The sequence below is a fragment of the Apodemus sylvaticus genome, chromosome 5, assembly GCF_947179515.1.
Source record: "Apodemus sylvaticus chromosome 5, mApoSyl1.1, whole genome shotgun sequence".
NCBI lineage: Eukaryota > Metazoa > Chordata > Mammalia > Rodentia > Muridae > Apodemus > Apodemus sylvaticus.
Window position 1 is genome coordinate 40395312 of NC_067476.1, and position 15769 is coordinate 40411080.

General features: G+C 46.5%; 1 protein-coding gene across 1 annotated transcript in view; it reads right to left on the reverse strand.

The window, feature by feature from the left end:
• The window catches only part of Pla2r1 (phospholipase A2 receptor 1), a 126009-nt gene extending 113713 nt beyond the window's left edge, over positions 1-12296 (reverse strand). The window contains exon 1 of the mRNA XM_052182556.1: positions 12033-12296. Coding sequence (XP_052038516.1) covers positions 12033-12255 — 223 coding nt within the window. The 5' untranslated portion in view covers positions 12256-12296. The remainder of the gene's footprint in view (positions 1-12032) is intronic.
• Positions 12297-15769: the final 3473 nt, after the last annotated feature.

The window sequence follows — 15769 nt, forward strand, 5'->3', positions numbered from 1 at the left end:
CCAAGGCCACACCTTCTAATAATTCTACACCCTGGGCCAAACACATACAAACCATCACACAAGCAACAAGAAACGTCACTGACACACCAAGCAATACTTGGGTGGAGACATCTTCGATCTCTCAACATGCTCTATCTGGGAGGACCAGAAATTCCTTCACAGCTCCCCAGGAAACAGAGAACAACAAATGCCTCACTTGTTGTATAATCACTTACTGTAATCATCCTCCAGGAACCTAATTCCAATCGGATCAAGGACATCAACACACGACCTAACACTCCAAGACTGGACCAGAAAGAGCAACGAATCTGCATCAACATAGAAGTACCGAGGAGGAATTTCTAAACAGGACCCTAGTGGTGCAGGGGATGAGAGCCATTATTGACAAAGTGGGCTGTATGTAGCGAAAACTTCTATGCAATGAACTATTATGTCAGTGAATAGGAGAGGCCCACAAAACAGGAGAGGCATCTCTGCTAGATGCTCATCTGAAAGAGGATCAGTGGATAGAATATACAAAAAACTAAAAAGAAAGTCTAACCACTAAGATCTAAGTGGTTAGACTTAAGATGAAAAAGATGGGCATTTAGAGGCTACAGCGATGACTCAGTGATTACTTTTGCAGAGGACCTGGGTCAATTCTTGATGTCCACACTAGCTCAGAACTGTCTGAAACCCCAGTACAAAGGATCTACCCGCACTTCTGACCTATGAAGGAACGAGGCAAGCATGCAGTACACATACAAACAGGCAAAACCCGCACACACATAGAATAATTAAATAGATGTTGTAGAGAGCCTTATTGGGGTGCCGTGCCACCTGGCAGGGGTCTGACAGTGGCCAAGGAGCTTGACATTGGCCAAGGGCAAGGAAATGAGCTTCAGGCAGGAATCTGGCATTGGCTTCTTCACCTTCTTCACAAGCTTCAAAAGCTTGGCACTAAAGCCTTTGCTCCCCCTTCCCCCAGCCTGAAGAACCTCTGCTATGGGCTGGCCCATCAAATTCAAAGCAAAGGAGGACGTGTTTACATAACAGTATCTTTTCTTTTTCAAACTGACCAACCTTAGGGGAGGAAGAACCTTCAAAGACTCAGATAAGCCCCATCTCTCTGGTTTCCTGAGCACCCCTGTCTGCTTTGAGGAAGGTCTTGGTGTGCTTGCTACCAGGGGGTCTCTCACCCCTGATAACCGGCTTCATCAACTGAGAGCTGCTTGAGAATTTTTCAGCTGTTACCTATCAGGCAAGAGATTATTCCTGCTTTTTAACTCTTTAACCACCAGAGAAAATGAACCCAATCCAGACCACTGTGCAGTAACAAGAATTAATGTACAGCTGCCATCCTCCTACTGCCAACTAGAGTCACCTGTAGGAAGTGTGAGGCCCTTCCATTGGAACCCTCCTGGTTTTCTCTACCAGTCTTCAGTGTTGCCTGCTTTAGACAGCACTTCTCTTAGAAGCAACCTCACAAAGATATATAGAGTGGCTAGGATGGGTTTTGTACTGTTAATTCTGTCTCTCAACTACCTCTTAGCACTTTCAACACACACACACCTCACAACAAACAACCAAACAGAATTCTAAAGCAGTCTTGTGCTCTGGCAGCACTGTAGGCACCTACAGAGTATTCAACAGGTCACACCATGAGGAAGTTGGCCTCTGTGGTGCTCTGTGTCAAGGGCCCTGCAAGGAAAGTTCCCATGTACAGTTCACATCTAGTGCAATGCTTAAGAACTATTAAGAAGTCACAGCTTGTGAACTGCACCCACTGTCAGTTTCCTTTCCCAGTTCCCTGAGTTGGAGGTTTCTTTTAGTCCATCCACCCAAGCATCACCCACTGGCCTCAAAGGGGGCCTGAAGTGTGTGTGTGTGTGGGGGGGTAGATGTGTGTGGTGTATACATGCACACTTGTATGTGCAGGTAATCATAGAGGCCAAAGGAATTGGGTGTCCTGCTCTGTCACTCTCAAATGTCTTCCTTTGAGACAGGGTCTCTCACTGATCTGGAGCTAGGCTGGAAGCCAACAAACCCCAGTGATCCTTCTGTCCACCCCACTCCCCTGGTGCTGGAGTTACAAGTTCACATGCAACCACGCCGGACTCTTTTCATGTGGGGATTTGAATTCAGGCCATCATGCTTGCTCACCAAGTGTTTTGACCAGTTGACCTATCTCCCCAGGCCCTCTGACACGATTCCTGTTTGAGTGCAGAAGAGGCAGGGGTTGTGGGGGACTGCATTTCTCTGTAACTAGTCTGACGGTGGGAAGCTTCTCTTTGGAGATACACTCACTTTATCAGCTTCCTGGATTTGGGTTTGTCAGCAGCCCGTTTTAGTAAACACAGGAGTTCAGGTGCAGTTGCATGATTCTGAGGCCAGCAGGAAGGGGTTGTGAGATGTTGAAGCAACCCCTCCCCGCCCCCAGTGAGAGAGAAATCTGGTTCTCTTCCATAGGACTCTGTAAGCCAGAAGTGAGAAACTTCCCATGCTCACAGTGAGGGCCTCTACCTGGTCCTCCAAAGAACAGATACACAACAGAAGAAGGAGGAAGAGCTTCCTTTCCATGGCTCTCTGTTGAAAATGTACATTTTATCTCAAACTGTTTCTGTACTTTTAACAGTCCTTGGGTTCCTGTCTATTGCCTTTTATTAACAAACTAAAACGTTACTTAAGTACAAAAATACATACATACATACATAAAATAAAACCAAAAGCTCCAAGCCACAAAACTCCTCTGGTCTCAGGGCTCCGTCTCTTTCCCTCGCCCTAGCACTGTCCTTGATTCTGAGGTGCCTTTAGTCTCCTGCTGCCTGTGAACCTGAATAATCGGCCCCTCCCCAGGCCCACAGGCCCCCTCTTGCTAAATCTTTTACTTGTTCCTGTTCTCTTTCTCTCTAATCTCCCCAAATCACTGCTTCAGGTTCTAGGAGGCACACAATACCCTTTGTCACAAGTGGGGAAAAATGAAACCAGGCTTAATCAGCCCCACTGGGCACGCCTGTGTGAGGCTTCAAATTGCCTCTTACCAACCCCTGCAGGTGCATTAACTGAGGATCTCAGCCACCCATTCTCACCCTGAGTGGGTCTCGCCCCCCCAAAGCCCCCAGTCAGGCTCTTTGCCATAATTCTGTATCTTACTAAGAAGATTTAAAATGGAGCAAGGAACATGTTTCCTCCTTTATGTTCTCAGGCTATCCCTGCATCATTTTGCTTTCATTTAACTGGAAAGTGCACAGCAGACATCGCTGGGGTAAAAACTCACTATTCACCGTGGTTCTGTTACTCTCTGACAGCCCGTGTTGAAAGTATACCATCTTAGTCAGGAGGGGGCACTTACAAAGAGAGCAAGTTAAGGCAGGACAAGGTGAGGCTGACTTGTTAAACTCTCTGCCCAAATGCTCGCATGTTAAAGCCTTCCGGAGAGGGCACAGACTGAACCTAGTAAGCAGACAGAAAACAACCCTACTGCCAATTGGAAAAGCAGTATGACCTCTCTAAAGGCAAGCATGTTTACACTGAGCAGTCTATCTTGCACTTCATTAGGAATGTGGCCGAACATTTACCAAGTAGATCCTGTAGGTGAAAGTCAGCTATACCCCAAAATTGACAACGCCCCTACACAGCAGAAAGCAGCTTAAGAGACATAGCGCCCTCATTCCCTTTCACCACCGGCTTCCCCCTCCTCTTTTTCTTCTCTTTATAGTAATAAGAAGGGAGGAATGTTGGTACCTGGACCTCTGAAACCTGTAACATCACATAGACGACAATTCGACCTACATACCCCCGTTGCCAAGACAACAGCCACCATACTCCCAGAATTCTTTGGGCTCACCTTTACCTGTGACCAATGTCACCATCTGTGTATTTGTAAGAAGAACGCCCCTCCCTCTCTCTCTCTTTTCCCCTCTTCTCTTTCTGCTGCTACCTTTGCCCTTTCCCCTATCAATAAATCTCGCACGGAAAAAAAAATCAGTGTAAACTTGAGTTAGGTGTTTTGGAAAGCAAATATAATACGATGTTTAAGATGGGCTATTTGTTCATATATTTATTAGTCACCACAAATAGAGTGGTCTAAACAACAGAAATTTACTTCTTTTCCTGATTCTAGAGGCTGAAGGGTGAGGCAGGGCTGGGGAGGGTTGGATCCTCCTGAGGCCTGGAGGGAGGAGCCTCTCTCACTTGCTTTAGGTCTCCTTCCTGACTCTCTTCATATCTCTATTTTTTATGCATATTCCATCCTAAATTCCTCTTACTATGAGAACACCACTGTATAAGGTTACAGCCACACTAACCAACTCTCTTTAACTCGTTTCCCTTTGGAGGAATCTCCCCCCTTTTTCCTGAATAAGTTCTCATTCTGTGGTGCTGGGGATTAGAGTTCTACCATATGGTTGGGGGCTGAGAACACATTTCAAAATGTAACAGTCCCCATCTGTGAAGGTTTGAATAAAAAATGCCGCCCTCCACCCCAGACTCAGGTATTAGACTACTTGGTGACGCTACTTGGGGAGAAGGGTGCAGTGGCCTTGCTGGAGGAGACATGTTACTGGGGACCAGTTTTGAGGGGTTGTAGCTTTGTCCCACTTCCAGTTTCCTCTCTCTTGTTTTAAGTTGAAGATGTGATCTCCTGACTTCCTGCTCTGGTCCCCTGCTGCCATGTCCCCCTTACCATTGAGACCATAAGCCCAAATAAACTCCTTTTTCCTTAAGTTGCCTTTGTCCATTGTATTGCACCACAGCAATAGAAAAGTAACTAGTACACTGCCCTTCATATTACACTATTTGCAGACTCCAGTGCAAAATGAAAACCATGTGTCTCTAGCTTGCCACAGAAAAATAACTCTCCTTCCCACAGGCCCACAAGGATCAAACTCCCAATCCTATAATACTTTTGACACACACTTAGTGTTGAGATTGGACACAGGTGATCGGCTCCCAGTCTTCTTAGTGTATGAGGTGAGTTTGCTGGCCAGTGGGCAATCCACTTTCAAGGTGCAGGCAGTGTGCTTGCTACTTCAAGTGGATAGCATCAGTGGTCATGGGATGTACCAGGGAGGGAGTGGTCGAGGGCCTGTCCCAGAGAGAAAAAGCCAGGTGAAATGAGTCCCAAGCCCCTGGTACCTAAACTCAAAAACAAAGATTATTAAGACCCCAGACCATAGAGCATTAAACTATGTGCTGGATGCCCTTCTGAATATGGAACTCCAAGAAACTATGCTGGGTTCATGCCCATGTGAATCCTTCCCTGATCTTTGATCTAAGTTAGTGCTGTGGAAATAAAAAAGACCATCAGGCTATAGAACACGTGCTTGAGACTCAGAATCTGCCTTGGATTCCCCAACTGCATAATAGGGTTCATTCTAGTGCATCACAGGTTCCTGGTGGCAGTGATGCCCATGGTCATGTAGATCCCTTTGACAACATTAATAAAACTGAAAACAAACCTTAAGTTTTGGGTGTAAGGGTGGTGAGAAAAGACAGTGCTCACTCTGAATTTCCTGTTTATTTTGGTCCTTGCAATTTCTTAACAACAGTAATAGCATACTCCTTTGGAACAACAGCAGTCTGGAAAGTATTGTAAATTAACAAGTCACGTGACCACTCACAAACGCAGAAAGCTCTTGCTTTATTTAGTGGCCTATCACAGAGCTCATTTTTCTTGAGTGGCTTTACTTCATAGAAATACTATAGTTAATCTTGTATTTATAAGGTGCTCTTTGGTTTGTTTCATGTTTTTTAAAGTATAATATTTCTTTTCATTTCTATCAATTCAAGCTATGATTTATGTTCTCAGCTATGTGCCGGAACATCTTCTTAAAAGCTTTCAAGGACAGTTTCTGAAAGCATTTGGAAGGAACAGTACATATCTCAAATCTGCTACTCTGATAGATTGAATGAGGATTCGCTAGCTAGGGGTGAGTTCAGAAGAGAGCACAAAAGCACTGTTGTTTCAGGATACCCAAGATAAATAAATGAACTGTCAGGTCAAAGAAGAGAAACTGAGGGGACAACTGGGTTCCCTAAGTAACTTTACCTTTCTGGTCACTGCCTTGGAACCTGTTTGGGGAGACACTTGTTACAATGACAATGACCAATGAGAAATTAGATTAGAAGCTTAGTGATGAAGAGTTAAAAGGACCAGAAAAACTGGAAATCTATGCTAATGTGCAAAGTAAGTGAGTTCAGTAAAGAGCCAATCAGAGGAGGTAAGTATGCTAAAGAGCCAATCAGAGGAGGGAAATGTGGAAAGGAGCCAATCAGAGAAGGCAAACAAGAAAAGCACAAAGGGAGAGATGCTGAGACACGATGGGCAGAGATGAGAGAGATGGAGTCCAGAGGGTTGGAGTGGCAGGGAAACAGCCAAACCAGACTGGTCATGATTTTGCTTAAATTCCCAATCTCCAGATTAATTAGGAGAATGGCGTATGTCTAAGGACATAGAAGTTGCCTAGAACAGTATGTAAACCAATACATTTGGATATTTTTGCGTTATGAAAATATTCACTTTTACATGTGGGATTTGAAAGCAAGGTGCTAAAGACACTAATAAGACCTATTGATCGTCCTAGGGCTAAATGGACCCTCATGTTCCACGTATGGCATAGGAGAAAGGTGTATCTTGCCAGTTACTACCTCGGTGTGATGCTATTCCGTGTGGGTGCGTGTAAACAGAGTCCTCTCCAGTGTTGGGAACTACTAGGATCGGGAAAGAGGGCATTTCAACTTCTGTATCAGAAAAGGTGCTATGGGAGAACGTAAGAGCTCTGACCCTTCCCCAGCTCGGCCTCCAGTTTATGACTTTCAGTCTCCCAGAACGCTCTGCCAGGCGGCAGTCTCTCTTCCTCCACTGGGCACCATTGCCCAGAACCACTTCTCCTCACGTGATGATTCTGGCAGCAGGAGGGTCCCCTTTGTTCTCTTCATCTTTAACTTCTTTAACTTCTAAACTGATACATCAAGACTCTCTAGCCTAGTGCTTTGTCTACTGATGGCTGTGCCTATTAGTATAGCTCATGGAATGAATTTAGTATCATAACCACTATGACAGAATAGACAAAAGAGTATGGAGTAGAAAAAAAAATCCACTCTGATATATCATGCAAAGGCATCTTTTAAATGAAACATTTAGTTAAACATATATCCCACATATATTGTGCATTGTGGCATGAAGTATTTCTGTGAACATTAGATTCTTGGCTCTGGCTCTGGTATTGCTCTAGCCAGTTGGCTTCTTGACTTCTACTTCAAATATCTTTTTTCACTTCCTGTCCAATTTCATGACTGCTCCTGCGACTACATCTTCCCAGGAAGCCGTGAGAGCTATCATGTTTGGCGCCACAATCTAGAACAGATAAATCTCCCCAACTTCCGGTTCTCATAGTCTGTTACCTTTCCTGAACTTTCACTTACTCATTTAAAAAAGAAAAAAATAAGTATCCATATTTTAAAATTCACACTTGATGCTTCCTGCTAGGAGTGACTTAGCTCAACCTTAACTTTCTAGATGATGTCTTTACTGAACGGGTGATGGGGGCAGCTGTTGCTTCATTCCAATGGCGAGTAGATGCGTGTGGAGCTTCTAATATGCCCCACACTTGTCTGAGTGACCTTCACAGGCCCTTTCTTTGCACATAAAAGAGACTCATCAGGAACCTTCAGTTCTTGGAACTTTGACAGTGGCTGATGATTGTTTCTATGGCTTTCACCTAAAATATGACTTGGTACCCTATCTCTTTTTTCCCCATATGCCAATTTGCTATTTATCCTCTAGGACATCGAGAGCTCTTCAGCGGGTCTCCAGATCCTCAGGTCAGTCCCTCCTCTGCAGCCCTTCAGCCTCTGCTTACTGTCTTAACACCTACCCTTCTGTTTTGCAACTGTTAGCATTTCTGTGTCTGTCTCTGGCTACTTGGAGACAGTGTCATGTAGTCCTCTTGTTTTATACTCATAGCTTGGGGGATGTCACTGCTGCTGCTGGCTCTGCTGCTGGCTCTGCACTCACAGCCTCTAACAGGCTCCTTCGCCTGCTCTACTCACCCCACAGACTCTGTTTCTACCCAGGTTTCAGGCAGGCCAGAAGCACGCAAGAATGAATGTCTCAGGAATGACAATAAATGAAGGGAGGGGGTTTGCTGGAAAATAGCATGGCTCTCTGTCCTTCTGTGGGACCATAGAGAATTCACAGGCCCCTGTGAAGCTGAGTCTCAGTTGCCCAGTTGTCCATAGAGGTCCTTCTTCCCTTCCCTGCTCATTTCCTTTCTCCCTTACCCTGCTTCCTAGAACCACCTCCCAAATAAAAGGTGCACACTGCAATAGACATCTCAGGGATGGCTTTCTGGTGAGCCCAAAACTGCACCGGGAAAGAAGAACACATACCATTTATCGGAGAGAAACCAGGGAGGCCGTCAGCCATTGTGCACTGCTCTTCCCGTCACCCACCTTGCTTCACTGCTTTCTTTTAGGCACAAGCCATGGTCAAGGCATTGACCTCACAGACACGGACACCCTCATTTTTCTTTGCGCTAATTGTCCCGAAGAGATACCTCAGTCCCATGGAGCGCTACACTTCTGTATCTGGGAAACTGACACCACGGTAGGCAACTCTCACTCTGCCCTGATCAGAGCCACCTTACGGGCATAGCTTTTAGCCTTCAAGGTAGTTTCACATGTGTTTTTTCTCAGTTAACTTCCTTTAGCAAAAACATTGCCTTGCTCTCTCCAGGATACTCTGCTCCCACTTCCTTTTCCCTCTGCCCTCCCAGTATCTGTGAGTCTGTAAGTAGTCAACTTGACAACTCAACACAGCCTAGAATCACTTGAAATGGGAGTCTCAGTGGAGTAATTGTGTTTATTGCATTGGTCTATGGGCGTGTCCATGAGGCATTCTCTTGATGGACGATTAGAAAATTGTGGGCCTAGGCCACAGGGGGAGATCCCATTCCCTGGAGAGGTGGTCCTGGACCACCATATCGGGAAGTAGGATGATCATGAGCCCAAGCCACCCAGCAAGCCGTGTTCCTCCATGGTTCCTGAACTGAGGTCCTCCAGGCATTAAGGTCCTGCCTTGTCTTCCTCAGTGATGGATTGTGACCTGGACATAAGCCAAATAAACCTTTTCCTTCCCAGGTTATTTTTGGTCAGTCTTCTATCACAGCAACAGAGAACTAACCAGAACAGTGGTGTTAGCAAGTTTTATCACCTGCGAGAAGACTCAATGAGGGAAGAGTCAACCACACAAAGGCCTTTGGTTTAGTCAGCATGGAAGTGGAGGACAGGATCCGCCAAGAGTAGTGCTGAGGATGAGAAAGGCTGGACACAGGGTTGTCAGGACAGTCCTGGCCAGGGGAAGAGATGCCGTGAGGATCACACAGCTAAGGGACAACACATGCTAATATAAGGCTTGATACTTTACAAATGAGGCACAGAGGCTAAGTAACTGACGCAAGGCCTTGTAAACATCATATTCAGGCTGCCCCTGAAACTCAGTGATCTCTCCTGCCATATGATACAACGTTTACTGATCTCCCCATAAAGATTACTGACACATGACTGAGAAAGTACAACATGTTCACCTCCTGGGCTTATACTTGAAATGCACAGCACAACATTGCATGTGGAACCTGTTATGCACTGCTATAAATCTACTCCTAGTGGGTATGCAACTAAAGTGATTTGTATTATCCTCTTAACTGTTGGGTGGGATGCCAGTCGTGGCTAAAGATAACTCGGCGTAGTGCCCAAGCAGTGAGAAATGGAGCTATCGCAAAACACGGCCCAGCACGTTCCCTGGTTCCTGTACTTGAATCTGTGAACTTTACTTCTGCTGGCCGGTTTCATGTCAACTTGACCCAAACTAGAATCATTTGTGAAGACGTTACCTCAGCTGAGAAAATGCACCTATAGATTGGCCCGTGGGCAAGCCTGTGGCACATTTTCTGAACTGATAATGATGCGGGAGAGCCCAGCTTCTTACTGCGGATGCCTCCCTTGTCTAGGCTGTCCACACCCTCATGCTGGTGCTTTAGGAAGGCAGGCCAAGCGAACAAGCAATACAGAAATCACCCTTCTTCCCCAGCCTCTGCATCAGCTCCTGTCTCCAGGTTCCAGTCTTCGGTAAGTTCCTGCCCTGACTTCCACCCATGATGAACTATAATCTCAGAGGTGAATGAAATAATCAGCCCTTTCTCCCCCCAAGTTGCTTTTGCTCATAGTGTTTACCACAACCATAGAAACCCTAAAATAGAGAAGCAGACACCGTCTACTTCTATGCCATTTGATGGCCTGTTGCTGGGTATGAGTCAAATCCTGGGCACTGCCCTGGTGAACCCCCAGCCGCAGCAGCTGCAGCATAGCTAACCATTGCACCATCAGGCATTCTAGGCAATGCCCACAGGATCCACAACCATGTCCTTTGCTCTGGAGTTCAGGAAACAAGAGAAGCCTCTATTCTTTTCCCCAATACCAGTATTTTGTTTTCCTTTCTTTGCTAATAAAAACTCGATTTTATGACTGTCTACAATTCACTTGTAGTTCCACCGATGCAGGTGACGGGGTCAGGAAGAGAGACTGTGTGGTAGTTAGTACAACATGTCTATACTTTTAGCACATCAACCACAGTGCCTGTGTTTGGAGAATCTCTGGGCCCACAATGTCAAACTCCAGATTTGCAGGCTTTACCTGGAGAATAGGGAAGGGGGCTGGTGGTTCTAACTTTCAAAGTGCCCTTGATTATGGAAAAGAAGGCCTCATTAGCTACTATCTCAGGCCAGGATTTGGGTCTGCCAAATATAGAAAGGATTAGCTCACAGTGGGCGCTGACCCTGACTGGGAGGATCACGGATCAGACTTCTGGTGGCTGAATCCCAGCTAGTCTCACAAGCTGCTGCCCTTCCTAACACGGAAGCCCAGGCCAGACAGGGATGCTAAGATACAAAGTGGCAAACTGCGGGACGTGTATGCTTGCCTGTGAGCACTTAGAGTGTATTTTACTTAACTGAAAATACCCACGAGCCTTTCTGGCTGCTCTAGAAAAAGAAGAGCTGATGCTTAGCCCTGGTGAGTATAAAGTCCCTCGAGTGGGCTCTGAAGTACAACTGTGAAATTAAAAAAAAAAAGAAAAAAGAAAAAAAAAACACTTAAAAATGTGGGCATATGTTGAAGGGAAAATAAAAGAACAAAGAACTGGATTACATCTTGTTTATACCTCTTCTCCAAACACATTTCTAGGACAGAGTGTATAGGAGCTGCCAGGAGACTCCTTCTGGTTTAAGGCCACCTGCTTGCCTTTTTATCACGGAACAGTCACATGTTCTGGGACACACTATTTATGTCTCAGAGATGCGTTTCTGAGTTGCTCCTTCTGGACACTGATTTTTTTTGGGAGGGGGTGGTTCCTTCCCTGCTCGCTTCAGGTCTTACTGTATGTGGCTTGGTGGGCAAACCTATGCTGAATTATCAGTTTGTACACGTGTCTGCGGCTGTGTAACTTAATTTTCAGTGGTTCCATGAATATTATAGCTTCATTGTTCAGCCTAGAGAAACCGAGAGACGGAAAGTAGCTAGTGTCTGTACAAATCCCATCGCTGTCCACCCCACTGAGAGATTGGCCTCAGTGCCCCGCCTCCCCAAGGGGCGTAGCAGGCCCGCCTGTTTGGGAGTTATCGGTAGAGTGTTGTACACACGGTGAGGTGAGCCAAGTTCTCATTTTTGGAAGGGAATGAAATGAGACATCTTTTTGTCAGCTTATTCAGCCCATGTAAACTTTGCATTTTGAAGCTATTTCTATTCTTCTAGGCCCTCTAGGTCCCGCAAGTCTGGAAAGCAAGACTCTGCCTCTCACCTCGCCCTAATTTGGAGGCCAAGAGGGTGTGCGGAAGGGACTGTACTGACCGCTTCTGTCCCATCTTCCCTGGGACAGTACACAAGCAACCATGATACAAACTCGGCCATGTTCCTATTTGTCTTTCTCAACCCCTACTCGTTTCCGCCCCGAATCCCGGGTGCCAATCTGCCCCCACCTCGGCGCTGGGGACACTCACCACGCCACTCGAGGGCCGGATCCTGGGTGTGAGTCAAATCTTGGGCGCTGCCCTGGTGAACCCCCAGCAGCAGCAGCTGCATCCAGAGCAGCTGCAGCATCGCTAACCATTGCACCATCAGGCACGCTAGGTGACGCCCGCGGGGACCACAACTGTGTCCCCTGCTCTGGACTAGGGGGCAGGAGGCAAGAGAAGCTACCACTCTTCTCGAGGACCACGCCATCCCGGAGCCCTAGAGATGAACTCGCCTCCCTTGTCGCCACACTTGGGGCTCTGGGCGTGGAGACGCAAATAGCGGAGTTTTTCCCGCCCCGCCCACCCGCCTTGGGGAGGGAGCAGGAAGAAGGGGCCGGGCCCTGTGCAGCTCCCACACCGCTGCCTTTTGGGGTTAGGAGAAAGCAGGGTTAAGGGTGCAGCGTGGCTCCCCTTCCCCGCCCCACGTGTGCTCAAACTTCTCTCTCGGTTTTTTTCTCTCTAGGTTTGCTGCAATCCCTGGTGACGCTGGTGCACCAGTCAGCAGCTTGGGTAAGCGAGCTAATCCTCTCCAGGAGAAGAAACCTGCCCGCTGGATTTGCAAAGGTTTGGCTGCCCTGTGAGCTCAGGCCTGGGATGCCTCTGGAATGCAGAGCACAGGAGACACCTAGGGGCCCAACCTGGTCTCCAGCATTACTCCAGAGTAACTAGAAGTCACCTCCATTATCCAGCTGTATCCTCATTTAAAAATAACCCCAGACTTCCGTTTTCTTCATCTTCATCGAATCAAATATTCCACCCTGTAGAGTTGAAGAACCCAGTCAGAAAGGCGTCTGCCTGCATCTCAGTTACTCCTTAGCTCAACAAAACTTACTCCCTAAATTAGTAGGCAACAACAAATGAATACAAAACATCAAGCTGCCCAAACTGTGACCAGTCGCAGTCTTCCTAACTGCCCACCTTCCCTGCCAAATATCGAGCGTTAACTATACCGGAAGCATTCGATACATAAGGGGGCAGTGTGATACAAGGCCCTTGCCTAAGCAAGACCTTAGCAAAGCAGGTAAAACAGAAGAGGGAAGACAGCACAGGGGAAGCTGGGGAAGGAGGTCCGGTGATGAGGTGATGGGATCTTGGAGGACTTGTCTTTCTTTAGGTAGTTTGCCAAATAGCAAAACGGACAATTACAGGTACTACAGTGCCAGACTCGGGAAATGTGCCTCTGCCTACAAGGCACAGCCAGGAGGGAAGGTCGGAAGGAGATAGGGCCTTAGCCTTGCAAGAACCTGGGCTGGTGGAGGAAAAATAAGCCTTAAGCTCCGTGAGCTAGCGAGGTGTGTACACTTCAGCCACAATGAGAGTCTTGAAAAGTCTTGGGATTGGAGACATCCGGCGGACGGTTTAAGGAAGGATGTCTGGTTGTCCTCTGAGAAGGAAATTGAAGGACCAAGGCTGGAGAGGAAGATGAGAGACGTCACAGTGTGTACCTCCAGTCTACAGCATAGCGGGGTATGTGCAGAAGTCAGCATCTTTCCCGACAATAGGCAGAAAAGGCATTTTGTGAGCCCTGCAGACCACACAGTCTGCAGCCACCAACTCCGACTTTCTCTCTGTTGGCCGCGAACCACATTACTGTGGGACTGTTGCCTGGAGTGGGAAGATTCGGCCCTGGTTAGGCTGCCTGGCATCAGTTGCGGCAGGCAGGTTGCAATCCATGTGGCCTAATTAGGTAACCGAGTTGGTTGCTGATACTCATCTCTGGAGGGAAGCAGGGCAGGGAGACCAAAGGGGAGTGAGGTAGGAGGAACTGGAGTGGGCTCTGACGGTCACACCACGTGTGGGTGACGGGCGGTGGGAAGGAGAGGCGGGAAGTGGTGACAAACAGAGGTCAGGACGGAGTACTTATCAGAGAGGATGTGTGACAAGCTGGAAGAAGGAAGCCCCCAGGCACCCTCGGACAGCAGGCTGCATGGCTAGGTCTTTTACTTTCTAGGGCCTCAGTGTTAGCTTCTGTATAATAATGCAAATACTATTCTAAAGTGGCAGAGCCCTGACTAGGAGGAGAAGAGAGGGAAATAAGTCATATTTCATCTTCGAAGCAATTAGTATAATGAAGAGGGGTGAAGACAGCTTCCTGGCCTATGACACTGCATATTGTACTCAACATTAAAGACTCAAAAAGAGCTACCATGTTCATGTCTTCCCAGAACATTACGGCTTCAGGGCAGAGATCCCGTGGTGGGGTTTTTTAGCCTTTGAGAAAAAGAATCATTATGCTTATCCGGGACTTTCCTTTCAGGTTTCTGAGGCAGTGAGAGGGATAATGGCAATTTGTCAGTACTGTGACTAACTTTCCCTAAGCCTTTGTCTGTAGAATGGGCAGAACAACATTAGCTCATTGCCAGGTGATGTTCAGATTGTTGTATTAAATGCATGACAGATGCAAAGCACTTAGCACAGTCTACCATGTTGTATATATCCACCTCTGGGAGCTGTGAGTGTGTGGGGTAGGAGGAAGCAGGCCAGCAGAGCAGGCTCCAAGCAAGACTTAGAAAGAGGCTGCAGTGTGTTGCATCCCTAGGAATGTCTCCTGCCCCCACCAAGAATACCCCTGGGTCAGAGGTAGGATTCCACACCTCTGACCTGCGTACATCTTTCTTATCCTTTTGACTTTGGGCTTTTACTTGTATGTCTCACCTGACCATGAGGACCTTAAAGAACTGACCGTGTTTTACTTCTGAGTCTCCAGGGCATCACACTTCAAGAGCTTCTGCTGAGGCAAGCACACAAAGAGAGTAGTTTAGCATCCCAGCACCCTACTTTATTTGGGTAACACATACACCCCTTTATAATAAAAAGCACCCGGCAGCTCGAGCCTCTACTTGCACACAGATGCACACACACACACACACACACACACACACACACACACACACACACACACGTTGAAATAGGCTTCTCCTCTCCCCTTAGGAACAAACTTAGCCCAAGTCTGTTGCCCAGTCTTTTGTCCAATCAGGAGACCAGAAAACCTAATCGGATTTGCGTTCATAAGGCAAAACTGTCTTCAGGTTGAACGTCTAGAATCTCCCTCCAATTTACCATCTCATGACTATGTACAATTGAGTCTGCATATAATTAAAACAAGATGAATTATGGGAAGGGACATGCACATAGAAAAACTTTCTATGCTAATTTTTCAATCAAAATATAGAACCACCCAAACTGTACCCCTTAGTAAGTAAGCTAAGGGTCTGGGATCATTCAGATTCATCAGTCTGACTTGAGTTTTAATTTTAGTAAAATAGAGGCTTTTTGTTAAAATAAAACCATAACTGGCCAGTACCAAACCAGAGAGTTCTCTAGGTAAGCTTGATTCTGTAACAGATGTCCAGCAGATGCCTCAGTCATTGAGGCAAACAAGTGGAAAAACTTGAAACTTAGCAGGTAGCCTGTGAATCTTGTGACCCATTACCTTGTAAGGATAGCCGAGGCACTGAAGGATTTTATAGCAATCATTAGTTTTTAAGAATAACACAGCTGCCTTCATTTTCATTAAATTCTAAAAAGTCTTTGATTTCTTTCTTTATGAGTAGAGTGTTTTTCAGCCTCCATGTGTATGTGGACTTTCTGTTGTTTTTGTTGATATTGAAGACCACTCTTATTCCATAGTGATCTGATAGGAGGCATGGGATTATTTTGATCTTCTTATATTTGTTGAGGTCTGCTGTGACCAGCTATATGACTGATTTTGGAGAAGGTAC